General features: G+C 35.9%; 1 protein-coding gene across 1 annotated transcript in view; it reads left to right on the top strand.

Moving 5' to 3' along the window:
* Gmppa (GDP-mannose pyrophosphorylase A) overlaps positions 1–18011 on the top strand; it is a 141743-nt gene that overhangs the window by 91599 nt on the left and 32133 nt on the right. The window contains exons 6-7 of the mRNA XM_090390600.1: positions 1631–1765; positions 15967–16111. Coding sequence (XP_090246726.1) covers positions 1631–1765; positions 15967–16111 — 280 coding nt within the window. The remainder of the gene's footprint in view (positions 1–1630; positions 1766–15966; positions 16112–18011) is intronic.

Raw genomic sequence — 18011 nt, forward strand, 5'->3', positions numbered from 1 at the left:
GTACAATGCTTTGATAAAAGAACTCATTATAGGAAATTATCCACAATAACTAAATTATACTTGACAAGAAATTATATTTGATTTTGTCCTTTATCTAAGCATGGGCAAAATTTATGCTATGTCAAAAATGCTTTAACCTTTGTCAGCATAGTGTATGAGTAGTACCTCAACTATGCTGTGACTGTCAGAAACATTAGTTGCTCAGTGGTGCAAATTTTACTTGTTTAAGTAATATACATGCTTATCATTGTTGGCTAAAATTCTTATATTTACCATGTTAAAGGCTTTTGTTGTTCTTTCTTTCAAATATTGATTTATTTAGTTGATTGATGCACAATCTTATGAGGGTATGCTGAAAAGTTGTGATAATCACCATGAAGGAATTGAGGTAAACAATGTAACTTGCATGTTATTCTACATATGCCCCACAAAGTGTTATACACTTGTTTTACTGCTGCTGCATCATTTGCAATCGTCTGAGAAAAAATTCTTTCCCTTTTTGCACAAAGCAATCCTCAGTTGCAGATATGACTTCATCATCTGTGGTAAATTTTGTTCCTTTGAAGTGTTTCTTTAAATTCGGGAATAGAAAATAGTCAGATGGAACCAGGTCTGGTGAATAGTGTGGATGAGGTAGACATTGAAAGCTAAAGTTGTGTATTGTCTGTTGTGTTTCATGAGCAGTGTGAGCAGGTGCATTGTCTTGCAAAAGCAACACACCTCTACTCAGTTTCCCATGCCGTTTTTCCTTCAGAGCTGTTGAATAAACTGCTTTGATAAAATTGACTTGCTTTCACCTGTAACAGGTGAAACGTTTTTGAGATGCTTCATATGGATTACACCATCCATATCCCAAAAAACAATGGCACGAACCTTCTCTGCTGACTTTTGGGCTCAGAACTTCTTTAGCTGTGGAGAACCTTTGTATCTCCACTCCATTGACTGTTTGTCTCTGGATCATACTGATGAAGCCATGTTTCATCAACAGTCACAATACAAGCCAAAAAATTTGTGCCTGAAAAATTTCTCAAAATGACCCGAAATCCCTTGAGATGATAGCACACATTCTCTCTCTTTTGGTCGGCATTCAAACATTTGGAGACTCACTTCACTGAGAGCTTTTGTATATGCAGATGTTGGTGAATAATGACCTTAACTTGTTCCCTGGATGCAGTATTTTTTGCTGGTATTTGTCTCTCATCAATGATCATGGCACGCATTGCATCAATGTTTTCAGGTGTGATCACTTTGGAAGGTCTTCCTAACCTGAGGGCAACTGTTGGATATGCTGGGGCGCAGTTGCCTACACTCTCACAAAGTTCAGTGAATCTCAGTTGTGGACGTTTCTTGCAGCATGAAAAACTTGATGATGGCCTGCACCTCTTGTTTCTTTGAATTTCTTCAAAATCTTTGACGTCTTCTTATATATCCTAAGGGGGGGGGAGAACAACTTATTATATCAGAACTTTTCAGTCTCTCCTTCATATTAGTTGAAAATAGCCAGTATTTGGATATCTTATTTTAATTTATATTTATGAAAATAATGCAACTGATAATGATACTTTCTTTGGTTTAGCTAAGTTTTTCTAAGCAAGTTAATATATATATATTTTTTTCCTTTTAATTTCAGAGAAGATTATGCAACAGATAGCAACAGTAAAGACTGCATTAGACTTGAACAAGATATTTTAATGCCTCTTTCTGGAACTGGTTGTTTATCTGTTTTCCAGACTACAATGTGGTGGAGCCAGATAAAAACAGCTGGGTGAGAGCTTTTATATGTTAACTGGAAATTTGAAATGCTTAATATTTTTCAGTAAAGTTTTTAAGGACAGGTTGATAAAATAAGAATGCCCTTCTATAGAGCAAGTAAGGAAATTATTGTAAATAATCATTGGTGCATTTCATAACGATAAGATTCTTACATCGTGACATCATTGTCACATTTAAACTTAAAGCCATTGTTAACTTTAGGCTCAATTTTTCCCTAATTATGTCATTTTAATTACAATCAAATGACACAATGTCCCATCATTCTTCTAGTAGCACTACAAGGGCACTAAATTTCATTAAATTCCACCAAGATAGAGGTTGTGAAAATGCTTGTTATGTAGTTATCATATCCACCTAACAGGCGGAAGGTCCCAAGTTTGATGTTTTTAGTGCCTTTGTAGTGCTACTAGAAGAATGATCGGACATTATGCCCTTTGATTGTAAACGCCTGAGTTTGATTCTCATCATGACAAGAGAAATCTTTATTTGTTCTTTTTCAACTGAACATGAGTTAAACAATCCCATTTGGAGATAGAAGGGTTTTTACCTACCAGAAACTTGGCTTTTTCATCATGAATAGAAACAAATCAGCCAGAGTTAACATGTAGTTTACAGCAAAAAATATTCTATTATTGGATGATAGATGATATTGTGCATAGATTATAATGGATACTTCATTATATATATTCAGTTACTTCTTTATATTGTACATGATCAGCCAGATACAATATACAGTCAACCAGAATTCACATGCAATTTACATGCGAAAATGCTATTATGATGATAGATGGTGTTGTGCGTAGAATGATGATGGATGCATCAGTTACTTCTTTATATTATACATGATAAGAAAAAAAAATTTTTTCATCCATATTTTAAATTAGTATAGTTTAAAAAAGGGGGGAGGGGTTACAAGAGGTTCTGTAGAGATAGTACCTTCATACTGAACTGACTAAACACTGATCCTCAAGCCTTACAAGAGACGTGTGTTATAAAGTCTCATGAGTGAATTCTTGCTTCTCCCTTACCAAGATCATCTGCTTGGTGAAGAACCACATCCTTCATGAAGTGTCCCTGGCTTATAGAAAATAGTGGATATATATATATATATATATATATATATATATATATATATATAATGGTTACGTTAATTATAAAAAATTACTTCATTTGACACAATGGTTGTGCCAGAAAGCGTCATGAGCGATAATACAGTGTAACTGTCTTATCGCAACTGTCGTGCACGTGGTTAGAGTTTTATTAGGCCTTCTACGCATCATTATTTATTGAAACAAAGTAGGTAACAGTAAGAAAAGATAAAAACAATGAAAACCTAATTAAAAGTTAATTTAAATTAAATTCGTCATCTAACTAAAGCAGAAATTCTGTGGTGCCTCCCTTTCCATGATGCACTAAGCACGTGCTTATTTTGCTTAATGGTTAATCCAGCCCTGCTATAAATGAAATAAAAGCAGAAATACTACCTAATAATATTCACAGTAATCTTAAATTAAAGATCCAATTATTTCTTGTTTAACACATTCATTGCCAATCAAGCGATATCGCGCGATGCGAGTTCTCACCAAACAGCCGATCACACGTTATCGCGTGGACGTTGCTAACTAAATAAAAAAATTTTAAAAATTTGGCCACCACACGAAATTCCAATTTTCAGCTTGGCAATGAACGATATCGCACGATCACCCGATGCAAGTCCTCACCAAACGGTCGATCACGCGTTATCGCGTGGACATCGCTAGCTAAATAATATAAAAAAAAATTTGGCCACCACACGAAATTCCATTTTCAGCTTGACAATGAAAGTGTTAATCCTTTATCCAAATGTAAGCAAACAAAGTTTGCATGTGAAGTATCTTCATGACATAGGCTGCTTCTATGTAGAGATTAAAGACTTCCCATTAAATGCCTGAGTATCTCTTAATGCAAAGCACACATCTTTTTTGTGTGTATATAATGCTGTGCATTATGGGAAGGTCCACTACCCAGATCAATTCTGACCTTTATTGAAGTCTCATCAGTGGAAGCCAGACCCAGAAGAGATACCGAGGTTGAAGTAATGCAGAAGTCACATTTCCCATCTATAAGTAGTGAAATACTCTGGATTAATTGTATACAAGCAGTGTTCAGACTAATTTTCACTTACTGGCTTGAGAACTGGGTTGAAAATAAAATAGTCATACCCCGACTTACGCGAATCCGGAGTTACGCGGTTTCTTATATGTACGTATTCACATCCCACTTCATGCCTCACCACTAGTCATATCTTTCAGGCGCCGGCCGCATTCGCCAGTGTCGCACATGCTGTGAACATGCACTGACGTGTTTCGCGCGGTCTCCATTCATACACGATTTTTATAGTCTACAAACAAACCGATTGTTTAATGTTATGTTCTTGATAAAAATTTTATCACATAAAAAATAATAATGTCATCCAAAAGAAGCAAGTCCAATTCTTCTACTGCTAGCAAGAAAAGAAAAACATTGACTTTGGAAACAAAACTCATCATCATCAAATTCCTGCCACGTACCCTCAAGGGGTGTACAGGATATGATAGTACTACATGAAAAATTTACATCATTACTAACTTCCTATCTACAATTTTACTCCAAAAAAGTCTGTTACTTGTCAAAACTGCAATATTACTAGATCTTATATTTCTATCGTCTAATGCACTTTGTACCGTAGCAATCCACCTATATCTTGGTCTTCCTCTGGGTCATTTTCTTACCAACTTGGCAGAGAACACTTGTTTTGCTAATCGTTCCTTGCCCATTCTGTTTAAGTGACCATACCACCTGAGATTAGCTCTGCTAATGCATTCCTGGTTGCCGACAATGTCAAATTCTTTCCTAATATCCTCATTTTTAATATGATATTGATGCTATCTGTTCATGCCTCTAATCTTTCTCAGGACTCTCATATCTGCGGTCTCTAGTCTTTGGTCAAGTGTTTTACTTCTGACCCAGCTCTCGGATCCATAAGTTAAAACTGGTTTGAACACTGTCTTGTATACAGCTAATTTAGAGTTCTGACTAATTTTTCTCTTATTCCATATGAATTTATTCAATTGACTTCCTACCATACCAGCTTTGTTGATTCTGTTGTCTATTTCCATATTTAATTTACCAACTTCACTAAAAATCGTGCCTAAGTAGCTGAAATGTTTTACTTGTTCCACAGGTTCTCCATTCACAACACAGTTGACATTTTCAATGATTCTGCCTATTTTCATTGTCTTTGTCTTTTTATTATTGCTGACCTTCGTACCATATCTGTTACAACAGTTATTCAATTTAGTCAGAGAATCTTGCAGACTTGTAGCAGATTTATTTAGAAATATAACATCATTTGCATAAAGCAAAGAGCTGACATTAACATCTCCAATTTTGATATCATGTTTAATACCACTTTCCTTCATAATGTGATCCATATAGATAATGAATAACAGAGGGGATAATGTACATCCTTGTATCACACCAGATTTAACATTAAACCATCTTCCTGTACTTCCTTCAATTCTAACTGCTGACTTACAACTCAAATAAAGACTAAGTATTGCTTTATATAATGCCCCATTGACACCATATAACTGTAGCGTATTAAATAGCTTCTCTCTTTGCACCTTGTCATATGCCTTTTCCAAATCGACAATACTTAAATACAGATGTTTGTTATATTCCCATGCTTTCTCAACTATTTGTCGTAAAGTGGAGATCTGATCCTGACAGCCTCTATTTGGCCTGAATCCAGCTTGTTCTTCACCAAGCTCTTCTTCCACAATTCTTCTCAACCGTTTCTCAAGTATACTTGCATAGATCTTGCCAGGAACACTCAGTAGGGAAATACCTCTGTAATTCTCACATTCAGTTTTATTTCCCTTTTTATATATGGGTACTATTAGAGCTCTATTCCAATCATCGGGAATTCGTCCCTGTGTCCAGGCTTTCTGAACTATGCAGTGCAGCCACTGTAAGACTTTTATACCACCATACTTCAGCATTTCTGGTCGAATATCATCTACTCCTGCTGCCTTTCCACATTTCAAGCCTTTGATGGCTTTTTCTACTTCAAGTATAGATAAGTATTCTTGACTGCATGCATGGTTAGTGTTTTTTACCACTGTGCTATCATCACTGCTTATTTCTTTTAGCTGCTTTTCAAATTAATTACTCCATACTTCAAGGATATCTTTTTCTCCTGTTTTCATGTCACCTTTATCATCTCTAACTCCTTTTACAGCACTCTTTCTTCCATTTCTAAGCTGCTTCAACAACCTCCAAAATATCTTACCACTTTCTTGATATTTATTTTCTATGTTCTTGCCAAAGTCCTCCCATGACTTTTGTTTAGCTACTTTTACACAGTGTTTTGCTTTCTTACATTTGTCTCTGTATTCTCTAAGAGCAAAAGCTGACTTATTTGCCAGTAACTTTTGATATGCTTTCTTGTTTTCCTTCACTGCCTCTTTAACTTCCTGTGTCCACCATGGAGTTCTGATTTTTCTATCCTTGCAGACAACGTCACCATATGCCTCTCTAGTTGAATCAATCAGGGTTTTCTTCAGGACTTGCCACTGAATCTCCAAGGTTTAGTTCCTGTTTTCAAACACTTTCATTTTTTCTTCAATAATCTTTGTGTATTTTAGTCTACAGTTCTCATCTGAGAACTACTCAACTTTTATTGGCTTTAAAACTTTCTTATATGTTATCCTTTTCAATATGAAATTCAATTTTATCCTGCTCAAGACTAAATAGTGATGACTTCCAATTTCAAATCCTCTGTACACTCTGGTGTCCTGCACCAGGCAGAAAACATCACTATCAACAATAACATAGTCAATGAGACTTTTCTTATTTCTCTTTCATTTTTTCTTCAATAATCTTTGTGTATTTTAGTCTACAGTTCTCATCTGAGAACTACTCAACTTTTATTGGCTTTAAAACTTTCTTATATGTTATCCTTTTCAATATGAAATTCAATTTTATCCTGCTCAAGACTAAATAGTGATGACTTCCAATTTCAAATCCTCTGTACACTCTGGTGTCCTGCACCAGGCAGAAAACATCACTATCAACAATAACATAGTCAATGAGACTTTTCTTATTTCTTGCCTCTTCTCTCCATGTGAATTTGTGCACATTTTTATGTTGGAACATGGTATTAGCAATAACCAGTCCGTGTCCTGAGCAGAAATCCAACAGGTATTTGCCATTATTATTAGCTTTGCTCTTTTCTCCAAATTTTTCCCAAAACATTTTTGTATGTCTGACAATCACTTCCTACTCTGTTATTTTTGATAACTAATATTTAAGGAATTGACAGCGTATACTAGAAATATAAATTAAATAAACTTTAATATATACTTTCCGATATTTCGGCAAACGTCACGTTGCCATCTTCTTGGGAACTTAATACAAAGGCACGTGCACACAAGTACTACATAACAGCAAATGAGAACTGAAGCTAGGAAGCTAACGTTTTCCTAAAGTCCTTGTGGTGCCCCCTGGCGGACTATATTGGTGGTTCTTGGCCTTTGGGCTGAAGTTCTTCTGATAATTGTTTCCCAAATTTCGTGCAGTCTCATGCATCCAAATTTGTTGAGGTTTGGCATGTTCCTAAGGGCTGAGGCTGATTCCATGAATAGTCTTTCATACTTGAACTTACTGCGGTGTATGACACTGGCTTTCTTCCATTTTATTCTGTGGCGAGTATCCAGAGCGTGGTCTGCAAGACCAGAGTGGCTGTACTGGTGAAATCGGATGTAATCCTTGTGTTCTGAGATTCTGATATTTGCTGTCCTGCCTGTTTGGCCAAAGTAAGACAATTTACAGCTGCAAGGGACCTGGTACACACCAGGTAGGTCTAGGGGAAGTGGTTGGTCTTTAGTGGAGCGGGTAAGGGATGCCAATTTTCTATGTGGTCTATAACAAGTGGTTAAGTCATGTTTTCTTAAGATTTTGTTGATTTTTTTCAGAGGTGCCTCGGATGTAGGGAATGGTGATGGATTTAGAGTAATCTTTTTTGTGAAGGGGAGGGGGTGATGGGTTGTGGATAACTGGTTTAAGTATTCTCTGGGTTTTTTTTGGGGGGGGGGGGGTAGCCATTAGCTGAGAAAGTGTAATGGATGTGATTTAGTTCAGTGGTTAGGGCTTGATCATTTGAACAGATTATTTTTGCCCTGTTGAATAGTGTCTTAATAACTCCATATTGTTGTGAGGGGGGGGGGGGTGATGGGATTGTTGGTGAATGTATCTGCCTGTAGGGGTGGGTTTTCTATAAACTGAGAAAACCAAGGTTCCATCAGGTTGGCGGGTGACTAGTGTGTCTAGGAAGGGGAGGTTATTGTTTTCCTCTTTTTCCAGGGTGAACTTGATTCTAGGGTGTTGGTTGTTTAAGTGTGTTAGGAAGGAGAGGAGTGAATCCAGGCCATGTGGCCAAATAGCAAACGCATCATCAACGTAGCGAAGCCATATGGTACGTTTTTGTGGGGCTGAGTTTAAGGCTTTCTCTTCAAAAGTCTCCATGAAGAAGTTGGCCAAGGGTGGGGGAAAGTGGTGAACCCATGGCTGTCCCCTCTATCTGTTTGTAGAATTTTTCCTGCCAAACGAAATAGCCTGAGTTTATTATAAACTGAAATAGGGCTGAGATATCGGGAGGAAATTTAGCTCGGATTAGCTCTAGGGTTTCTTGAGGGGTACATTCGTGATTGGGGGGTACATTCTTGAGGGGTACATTCATGAAAACCTTACACTGCAACACAATGACAAAACTGTCATTGTGTTGCAGTGTAAGGTTTTCTATACTGGCTTTGAAGTGGGCTGAGTTTTTTATGTGTGATGGTGTGTTGCCAGTATAGTGTGAGAGCGCTTTGGCTAAACGCTTGGCTAGTTTGTAAGTGGGGGAATCAATGCCATCCACTATGGGAAGTAATGGCACATTTTCTTTATGTATTTTAGGGAGCCCATATATGCCGGGGGGGGTCTAGAGTTATAGGGTTTTAGTCTGTTGGTAACCTTATTAAGGAGCCTATGGAGTTTATGGGCTCCCTAAAATACATAAAGAAAATGTGCCATTACGTCCCATAGTGGATGGCATTGATTCCCCCACTTACAAACTAGCCAAGCATTTAGCCAAAGTGCTCTCACACTATACTGGCAACACACCATCACACATAAAAAAAACTCAGCCCACTTCAAAGCCAGTATAGAAAACCTTACACTGCAACACAATGACATAATGGTCAGTTTTGATGTCTCCTCCCTATTCACGAACGTACCCCTCAAAGAAACCCTAGAGCTAATCCGAGCTAAATTTCCTCCCGATATCTCAGCCCTATTTCAGTTTACAATAAACTCAGGCTATTTCGTTTGGCAGGAAAAATTCTACAAACAGATAGAGGGGACAGCCATGGGTTCACCACTTTCCTCACCCTTGGCCAACTTCTTTATGGAGACTTTTGAAGAGAAAGCCTTAAACTCAGCCCCACAAAAACCTACCATATGGCTTCGCTACGTTGATGATGTGTTTGCTATTTGGCCACATGGTCCGGATTCACTCCTCTCCTTCCTAACACACTTAAACAACCAACACCCTAGAATCAAGTTCACCCTGGAAAAAGAGGAAAACAATAACCTCCCCTTCCTAGACACACTAGTCACCCGCCAACCTGATGGAACCTTGGTTTTCTCAGTTTATAGAAAACCCACCCCTACAGGCAGATACATTCACCAACAATCCCATCACCCCCCCCCCTCACAACAATATGGAGTTATTAAGACACTATTCAACAGGGCAAAAATAATCTGTTCAAATGATCAAGCCCTAACCACTGAACTAAATCACATCCATGACACTTTATCAGCCAATGGTTACCCCCCCCCCCCAAAAAAAAAAAAAAAATCCAGAGAATACTTAACCCAGTTATCCACAACCCACCAACCCCTCTCCTTCACAAAAAAGATTACTCTAAATCCATCACCATTCCCTACATCCGAGGCACCTCTGAAAAAATCAACAAAATCTTAAGAAAACACGACTTAACCACTTGTTATAGACCACATAGAAAATTGGCATCCCTTATCCGCTCCACTAAAGACCAACCACTTCCCCTAGACCTACCTGGTGTGTACCAGGTCCCTTGCAGCTGTAAATTGTCTTACTTTGGCCAAACAGGCAGGACAGCAAATATCAGAATCTCAGAACACAAGGATTACATCCAATTTCACCAGTACAGCCACTCTGGGCTTGCAGACCACGCTCTGGATACTCGCCACAGAATAAAATGGAAGAAAGCCACAGTCATACACCGCAGCAAGTTCAAGTATGAAAGACTATTCATAGAATTTGCCTCAGCCCTTAGGAACATGCCAAACCTCAACAAATTTGGATGCATGAGACTGCCCCAAATTTGGAAACAATTATCAGAAGAACTTCAGCCCAAAGGCCAAGAACCACCAATATAGTCCGCCAGGGGGCACCACAAGGACTTTAGGAAAACGTTAGCTTCCTAGCTTCAGTTCTCATTTGCTGTTATGTAGTACTTGTGTGCACGTGCCTTTGTATTAAGTTCCCAAGAAGATGGCAACGTGACGTTTGCCGAAATATCGGAAAGTATATATTAAAGTTTATTTAATTTATATTTCTAGTATACGCTGTCAATTCCTTAAATATTAGTTATCATGTTTAACCAACGTATAAGCCTCTCAACAAGAACTCTGTTATTTAGATCCCCAACCAACTTTTCCTTTTTCATTGTATCAGTAGCTTTCTCTAGAGCCTCAAAAAATTCCTCCACTTCTACCTTAGTAGAACCTTCTGTGGGACCATAGGCAAAATAAGTCTCATTGTCCAGTTCCCCATTCTCATATTTGCCCAAATCTCTCTGCTTGACACTGCCTGCCATTCAAGAAGATGAGTCTTGTATTTTGTGTTGAATACTATGGCAACTCCTTCTTTTCCTTGATTGTCATTGCCTGAATATAACATTTTGTATTTATTGCTCAGAAAGATCTCTCCAGTTTTTGTCTTTTTTGTTTCAGTCACCCCTATTATGTCGATTTGGTACTTATCTAATTCCTCCGCTAGCTCCATTTCTTTGCCATTCAGGCTTCTTATGTTGATAGTACCGATCTTTAACTCTGATGATGTTGAGTTGGGGTGTGTTTTCAGATTTGTTCCAGTAGCTGACTTTTCCCTGTTTGCCCTGGTGAAAACAACGGGGGCCTTGGTTAACTGGGTGGCGCCCCAGCCGGCATGAAATTTTGTCATGGTACCATCATTTTATATTTTGGTTTAACCAATAGGAATACAATTTGGTCAGCTAAATCCCAAATTGCCAGCCCATCCTCGTTCATTCAGTATCCAGGTAGATACTCAACAGGGTGCACCACGAGAAGGTGATGATTCGACATTAGGTTAGAAGCCCTGGTCGGTTCTCTGCATTCCTTTAAAGGCTATGTGGAGGTCTCCTCTCAGTTATACAGCTCTGGCCCTTAAGTACTCCTGGAAACAAAACTCAACATTATTAAGGATTTTGAAGGCGGAATGAAAATTTGTGAGCTAGCAAAGAAGTTCGATCTACAGGAATCCACAGTAAGAACAATCATAAAAGAAAGGTTTACAGATTTTGGAGGATATAGATTCTAACGAGGAACGAATTGTAGCCACAAGGCACGGAATAAAAAAATCATTAGCTTGCTATGAAGATATTTTGCGTGACAAGAAAAAGACATTATGCTCAGACGAATCTATTAGATTTTATGAAACCATCGACATCGAAATAACTTTCTTTTTTTTATGTACGAAAAACTACAATTATGATTATATTTCTTAAAAAATAAAATAAACCTTTGGTCCCAATTGTATGTTTGTATATATATAAATTACATGCAAAATTATACCCTGAGTTACGCAAATTCGACTTGCGCACCTTTTGTTGGTTCCACCTACCACGTAACTTCAGGGTTTTACTGTACTTGATTGAAGATTGACAATCACAGATATGAGTGTTCTGGGAAAAATTAGGAGTGAATGGATGGTATTGATGGCAGAATCATATTAAAAACTGAGATATTAGGAAGTAATTGTGAGAATTCAGGAATATGCAAGCACAGCTAATCTCAGGTAGTATGGTCATTAAAACATAATAATAGTGGGGGGGGGGGGGGAACGAAGCAGGTGTTTCATGCCAAGATAGCAGCAGGGAAAATTCCCAGCGAAAGACCAAGATTAAGTGGATCGATGCATCAGAAGTACCCTAGAAGACTGAAATATGAGATGGCAGTATTGAAGTGTTGTTGCCAAGCTTGATATACTCATTTGTTATTTGTAGGAAAGCTGTTGACAGATTGGGTATAAAAAATAAAAATTTAGAAGCTATGTGAGCTCGTCTAGAGTAGGCTTTTAAACATCCACACCAATGATGGGATTCAAACCACGGCCCTCTTGGTCATAGAGGTCAGATATGCTATCCATTCAGCTGACTAGGCAGCCCAATTTATTTATATTTAAATGCAGGTATTATATTTTTGCTAGATAGTAGTGAAAATAGGTAAAGAAGACTTGATCATGTAATGCTGTCTCTTTCATGTCGTTATGATGATCATCGACAACACTGCTAGACAAATGCCTCTCCATGCTTCTTCCATGTTGGCTGATCTTATTCATCTTCTTCTTCTACTACGCATTATTCCCGCTTCCTATGCAGGGTCCGCGTGTTACTTTAGATGCGACTTCTTGTTAGTACTACTCCCAACCGACCCGTCGCCTGGTCTACCGCTGGGAGGGATATATTTTTGACTGTAGAGGCGTATGTTCACGGGGCCGGTTTGCCTGTTTGTGGGATGAAAAATGCCAGATAAACTGGCGGAAAAAACCCTACTGACCGCGCCCAAGACCAGCTAACTTGGCTATGCCTGAGGAAGATCCTCAAATTCCTCACGTCTACAACAGGAATCGAACCTGGGACACTCCTTCCCCCGGCATATGGTTGCGAAGCGCAAAGCCACTAGGCTAACCGCGCGGTTCCTGCTGATCTTATTCATCTCTCCACCATAAATGTCCAAAACATCTTATTTCATCATCCCATCTTACCACTGGTTTACCTGGTTTCCGATAACCTGTTTTTGGTGTCCGTTCTTTTGCTCTTTTTTGTTCATCTGTTGTCAGATATTTTCATCACATGTCCATTACTTTTTTGTTTGCTTTCCTATCAAATTATTATTCTTTTTATCTAACTGTATTATTCCCAAAATGGCTCTTCCCATATTTCATTGTGTTGTTTTTCAAGTTCTCTAGGTGATTTTTAGTCAGACTCCAGGTTTCACTACCATTGGTCATTGTTGGGAGTATACATTGGTTGGAAGTTTGATAAATTTCTTTTAAAAATATCTATAATGGTTAAAAACTTTCCATCCTTCTGTTATTCTAGCTGAAATTTCATTATCCTATGGTTGTAATGATTTGTTTTAGATATTTGTATGAGCTCACTATTTCAATCTGTCTTTGATTTATTTCAGTTTACTTTCATTCTGGAGTATTTTCACTGTACATTATTTTTGATTTATCTATATTTGTTTGTAGACCCTATCTCCAAACTTACTTCATTTAATTCAGTAATCATATGGTCGGTCTAGTTCTTTTAATTGTTATTATTATTACATCCTCCATGGAGTCAACAGACTCAACAGTTCAACTGACAACATATCATATAGAATCTTAAAATCCTTAACACTCCTTGCATTAACAACACATTCTGGTAATGCATTCTATTAGCAACACATTCAGGTAATGCTTTCCATTCACGAACAATTCTCCATGTAAATAATCTACTCCTCACACCCTTCTTCACCATACTTTACGTAACTTGTTTGCTTACACTTGGATAAATGAAACTAAGTACATAATTTCTTGATATCTTTAATTTATAGTATAACCAAGTGCAAAAGCTTCCAACAATTGTTGCTATTAGTATGAGATCATTAGCAAATCATAGATTGCTTAAATATTCTTCATCAATAGTCAGTCCTCTTTTCTCCCAGTTCAGTTTTCTCATAGCATATTCAAGGGCTATAGCAAATCATTTTGGTGAGATAGTCTCCATTTCTCTTTCTTATTCATTTAAATGTATTACTGCTGAACCTTTTTCATATATATGAATTAATATGTTAATATAAACATAATTATTTCTGTATGCTTTAAATCTTCAAGCATTTTATATTTTATTGAGTTGAAGAGTTTTTCATAATCTATGAAAGCCAAAGAAATTAATATATATTCTTTTGTTTTTTCCATTACTTGATTTAAGGCTTGTAAATGATCTCAAGTTTAGAAGAATGTTTTGAAACTTGACTGTTTTTTGGTGGATGGGAATTTAACATATTATTTATTCTTCCATCTATCATTTTTGTAGAAAGCTTATGAGGACTGAGAGAAGGGTTATAGGTCTATAATTTCTTATGTCAGTTTTATCACCTTTCTTATATAGAAGGGTGATTTTTCCAGGATTCCAACTTTCAGAGGTTCTTCCTGTTTTTAAACACTCAGTATACAATTTTCTAGTTTTGTATGCAAGAGATCTCCAGTTTTTAACATTTCTATTAGTATTCCATCAAGTCCAGGTGCATCCTTTCAATTTTTCATTTTTGTAAGTGCATGTTTTACTCATCATCTTTGATTGTATATTCATTATAGTTTTCAATATCCTTTTCTTATTGTTGTTTTATATTACTTTCTCCTTATGTGTATATAATTCCTGATGATAAAATTTAGTTATATCTCCAACGTGTTTGTTCTGTTTGTATTCAGTATTCCATTTCCACTTTCATATTAAGATTGCTTGCATTATCAAGAAGTTTTCTTTATATTGTTATTTTCTACTGCTCTTATCTTTTTTCATTATTGTCTTGCAAAATTCAGTATATTCTATGTTTCTTATACCACATGCATCTTGTTTCATGTTCTTTTTTTTTTTTTGTTTTTGTTTCTGTTAGGTCTTTAGTTTTCTTTTTTCTTTTTTTGCTATTTTTGAATTATCAGATAAGTTTTCAGCATTCCTTATTATACTTCTTGTTAGGATACTGTTGAAACTTTCAGTATTTAAAATTGGGTTCATTTTTTTAATGTATTTTTCTAAATTTACTTGAAATTCTTTTTTCATATGCAATATTTCTAAGATGTTTCTGTTTTTCTTTTTTTTATCGGTTTTTGTCTTTCTGTGTCTAGGTTTATTGCTATTTTGCTTCGACTAATCTGATTTTTGCTTAACCTTACTTTGTTTATAATATTTGTCTTGTATCACATCTGTTAATATATAACCATATTTTATTAGTTCCATTTGGATGTCTCCCGGTCCATTTATTTTGATGTTTCTTTTTGAAAAAATGTTTTTATTTTTAGATTTCTTTCTTCTGCAAATTTCACTAACATTTCTCCCTTTTCATGTGTGGTGCCTATACTATTAATTCCCACAGATGCTTCATTTTGTATTTTTCTTTTTTCCCTAGCTTTGCATTGAAATTTCTCATCAAAATATTAAAATGTTTACCATTTTCTAGAAGATGATGCATTTGGTTATAAATTAGTTCTACTTCATCTGTGTAGCTACATGTAAGCAGATAAACTTGCACTGCCTTAAGGTATATCTTTTATTTAGTCTTATTGTGATTTGGCAGATTCTTTCTGATATGAATTTTACATGTAACTTATTTTTTATTGCTTTCATCTTTTTTACACTTGTTATTAGCAGATGCCCATTGCTTAAATATTGGATGCCTAAATACCTATCATATCTTGATTTTAAAACATCTGCCAAAAATGTGCTCACAACATCCACTAATAGCCCGTTCCAAATATCACATATCCTTACTCATTTTCCAGAATTTATGCTTAATAGCTTAATATTTTTGCTTGGGTAGTAGGGAAAATAGATTAAGAAGAAATATATAAATGAATTTAAATATATAAATGATATAGAAAAAATTTAAAAAATTAAATTTTATGTTATATCACAAAAAATAGCTTGGCTTTAAATCATACTTTAGCTAACATTTGTGGGTACCACTATTCTTATTAAAAGAACTGTTGTGTTCCTTAACCAGTACCATGTGCTAATTACATATTCATAACTAATATTTTTCTCATACTTAGTTCTGTTATTTTTACATATATTTTAGGTCAGCTATATATGCCAATCGTCACTATTTAGAGCTCTATAAAAAAACTCACAGCAATTGGCTTGCAAAAAATGGTGAAAACAAACCTGTTATTTATGAAGATGTGTTTATTCACCCAACAGCATCTGTCCATCCAACTGCCACTGTGAGTTGTTTTCATAAAATTACTTGTATGTTTATTTTTATTTGAAATTATGTGCAGTGAAGAAAAAGATTGCATGTCTTTGTTACATGCATAATACAATAGGTGTCAATTTATGGTGATTAAATGGAACTGGGGTGAGGGGGGTTTGTAAGGAAATCAGTGAGCAATGGTCAACAATCAGTAGGCTGTTTATTTGTTTCCTATAAAATTATCCAAATGTTCCTTTATGTTGCTAATATAATGTGTAAAATAATGCTTTGTGATTTTTTGGGGGAAAAAAATAAGTATGTTAAAAAAGCTGTAAATTACATATTTTAAAAAAAGTGAAGAAAAAATAACCAAAAAAATTTAAATATAAAATGTTTTTTGGAAGTGTGTGTTCAGAAATTAAATATAATTAAGACAGCTGTCCATTACATTCTAATAAACTATAACAAAAACATATGAATGAAAAATGTTTTCTCTAGCATCCTATTCTGAAGCAAAACAAGCTTATTGTGTAACTTAAATCTGAACACAAATGCCAAGTATCAGGAATAAAGAGATAATTTGTTGAATTGGTGAATATGTTGTGGCCTTATCTGAGACTTTGCTCTCAGAGACAGATATACTAATTGGTATCCTTTACACTCGATACCAATTAGTATATCTGTCTCTGAGAGCAAAGTCTCAGATAAAGCCACAACATATTCACCAATTCAACAAATTATCTCTTTATTCCTGATACTTGGCATTTGTGTTCAGATTTAAGTTACACAATAAGCTTGTTTTGCTTCAGAATAGGATGCTAGAGAAAACATTTTTCATTCATATGTTTTTGTTATAGTTTTTATTAGAATGTAATCCGTCTAAATACCATATATTTAGAACGGATAGGCAAGATAGGAGAGTAGGAGATGTAATGCTAATGGTATCAGATGATTTGAGTCCAGTTAGGGTAAATGTTTTTTATGTTGGGCCCATAAACTAGAGGTGAGTTAGTCAACCTGTAGTACATTAGTGCCATGTATGGGAAACAAGAAACTTGTACGTATTGGATTTGAAGGCTTGTGCATTCTATTTCCCAGGGGAATTGTTGAGGATATCAACATTTGATATCAAAATGTTATCATCAACAACATCTGATGAGCATATGGAAATATTTATGGAGGATGCATGCAGTAGACGTAGATGCTTATGCGAGAGTGGTTGGTAAGAGATGAGTCATTAATTAGTCGGATTGCTCTCTTCTGTGTTGAATCAAGTGTTTTTAGGGAGCTCTTATGAGCACCTCCCTAGGTGTTGCGAGCAGTACTCAACAGTTGCAATATTCTTCTTTCTCATCTGTCAGATTGGCTGAGTCTCCTATGTGAAAATCTTTGCCATCTGGTACTGTCTGGCCATTTCTGTCATCTCAATGAAGCTCAATAATTGTGACCTTTCCATTGATTTTTCCATATTTTGTTTAATTTATTCATATTAGATCGTTTTTTGTTAAGACTATATTTTACTATTTCTGTGTTGTTGAGGTTGTGAGTAATGAGACTGCCAAGATATGTAAATTGCTTTATTTGTTGAAGTATATGATTTTCTAAGTTTATTGAAATTTTTTCCTCATCTCTTCCTATTTTCATTGTTTTAGTTTTACTATAATTTTGCTATGGATCTATAATTTTCACACTTTTATATCTCTTTTTGAGAATTGATATTATGATGCATGTCTTCAGTCATCGGAATTTCACCACTATATAATATTTGATTAAAAAGTTCAAGCAGGAAATTGATGGCTGCTATGCCACCATATTTCCACAGTTTAGTAGGAAGTTCATCATACCCAGGTGACTTAGATAAGTTAATTTGGTTTATTGCATTCAAAATTTCTTATTTATTATGAATGGTTCTTTTTCTCTTTCTGTCTCTT

Source organism: Typopeltis vanoorti, chromosome 3 (assembly GCF_054136105.1).
Source record: "Typopeltis vanoorti isolate ZY-2024b chromosome 3, IOZ_Tvanoo_1.0, whole genome shotgun sequence".
Taxonomy (NCBI): Eukaryota; Metazoa; Arthropoda; class Arachnida; order Uropygi; family Thelyphonidae; genus Typopeltis; species Typopeltis vanoorti.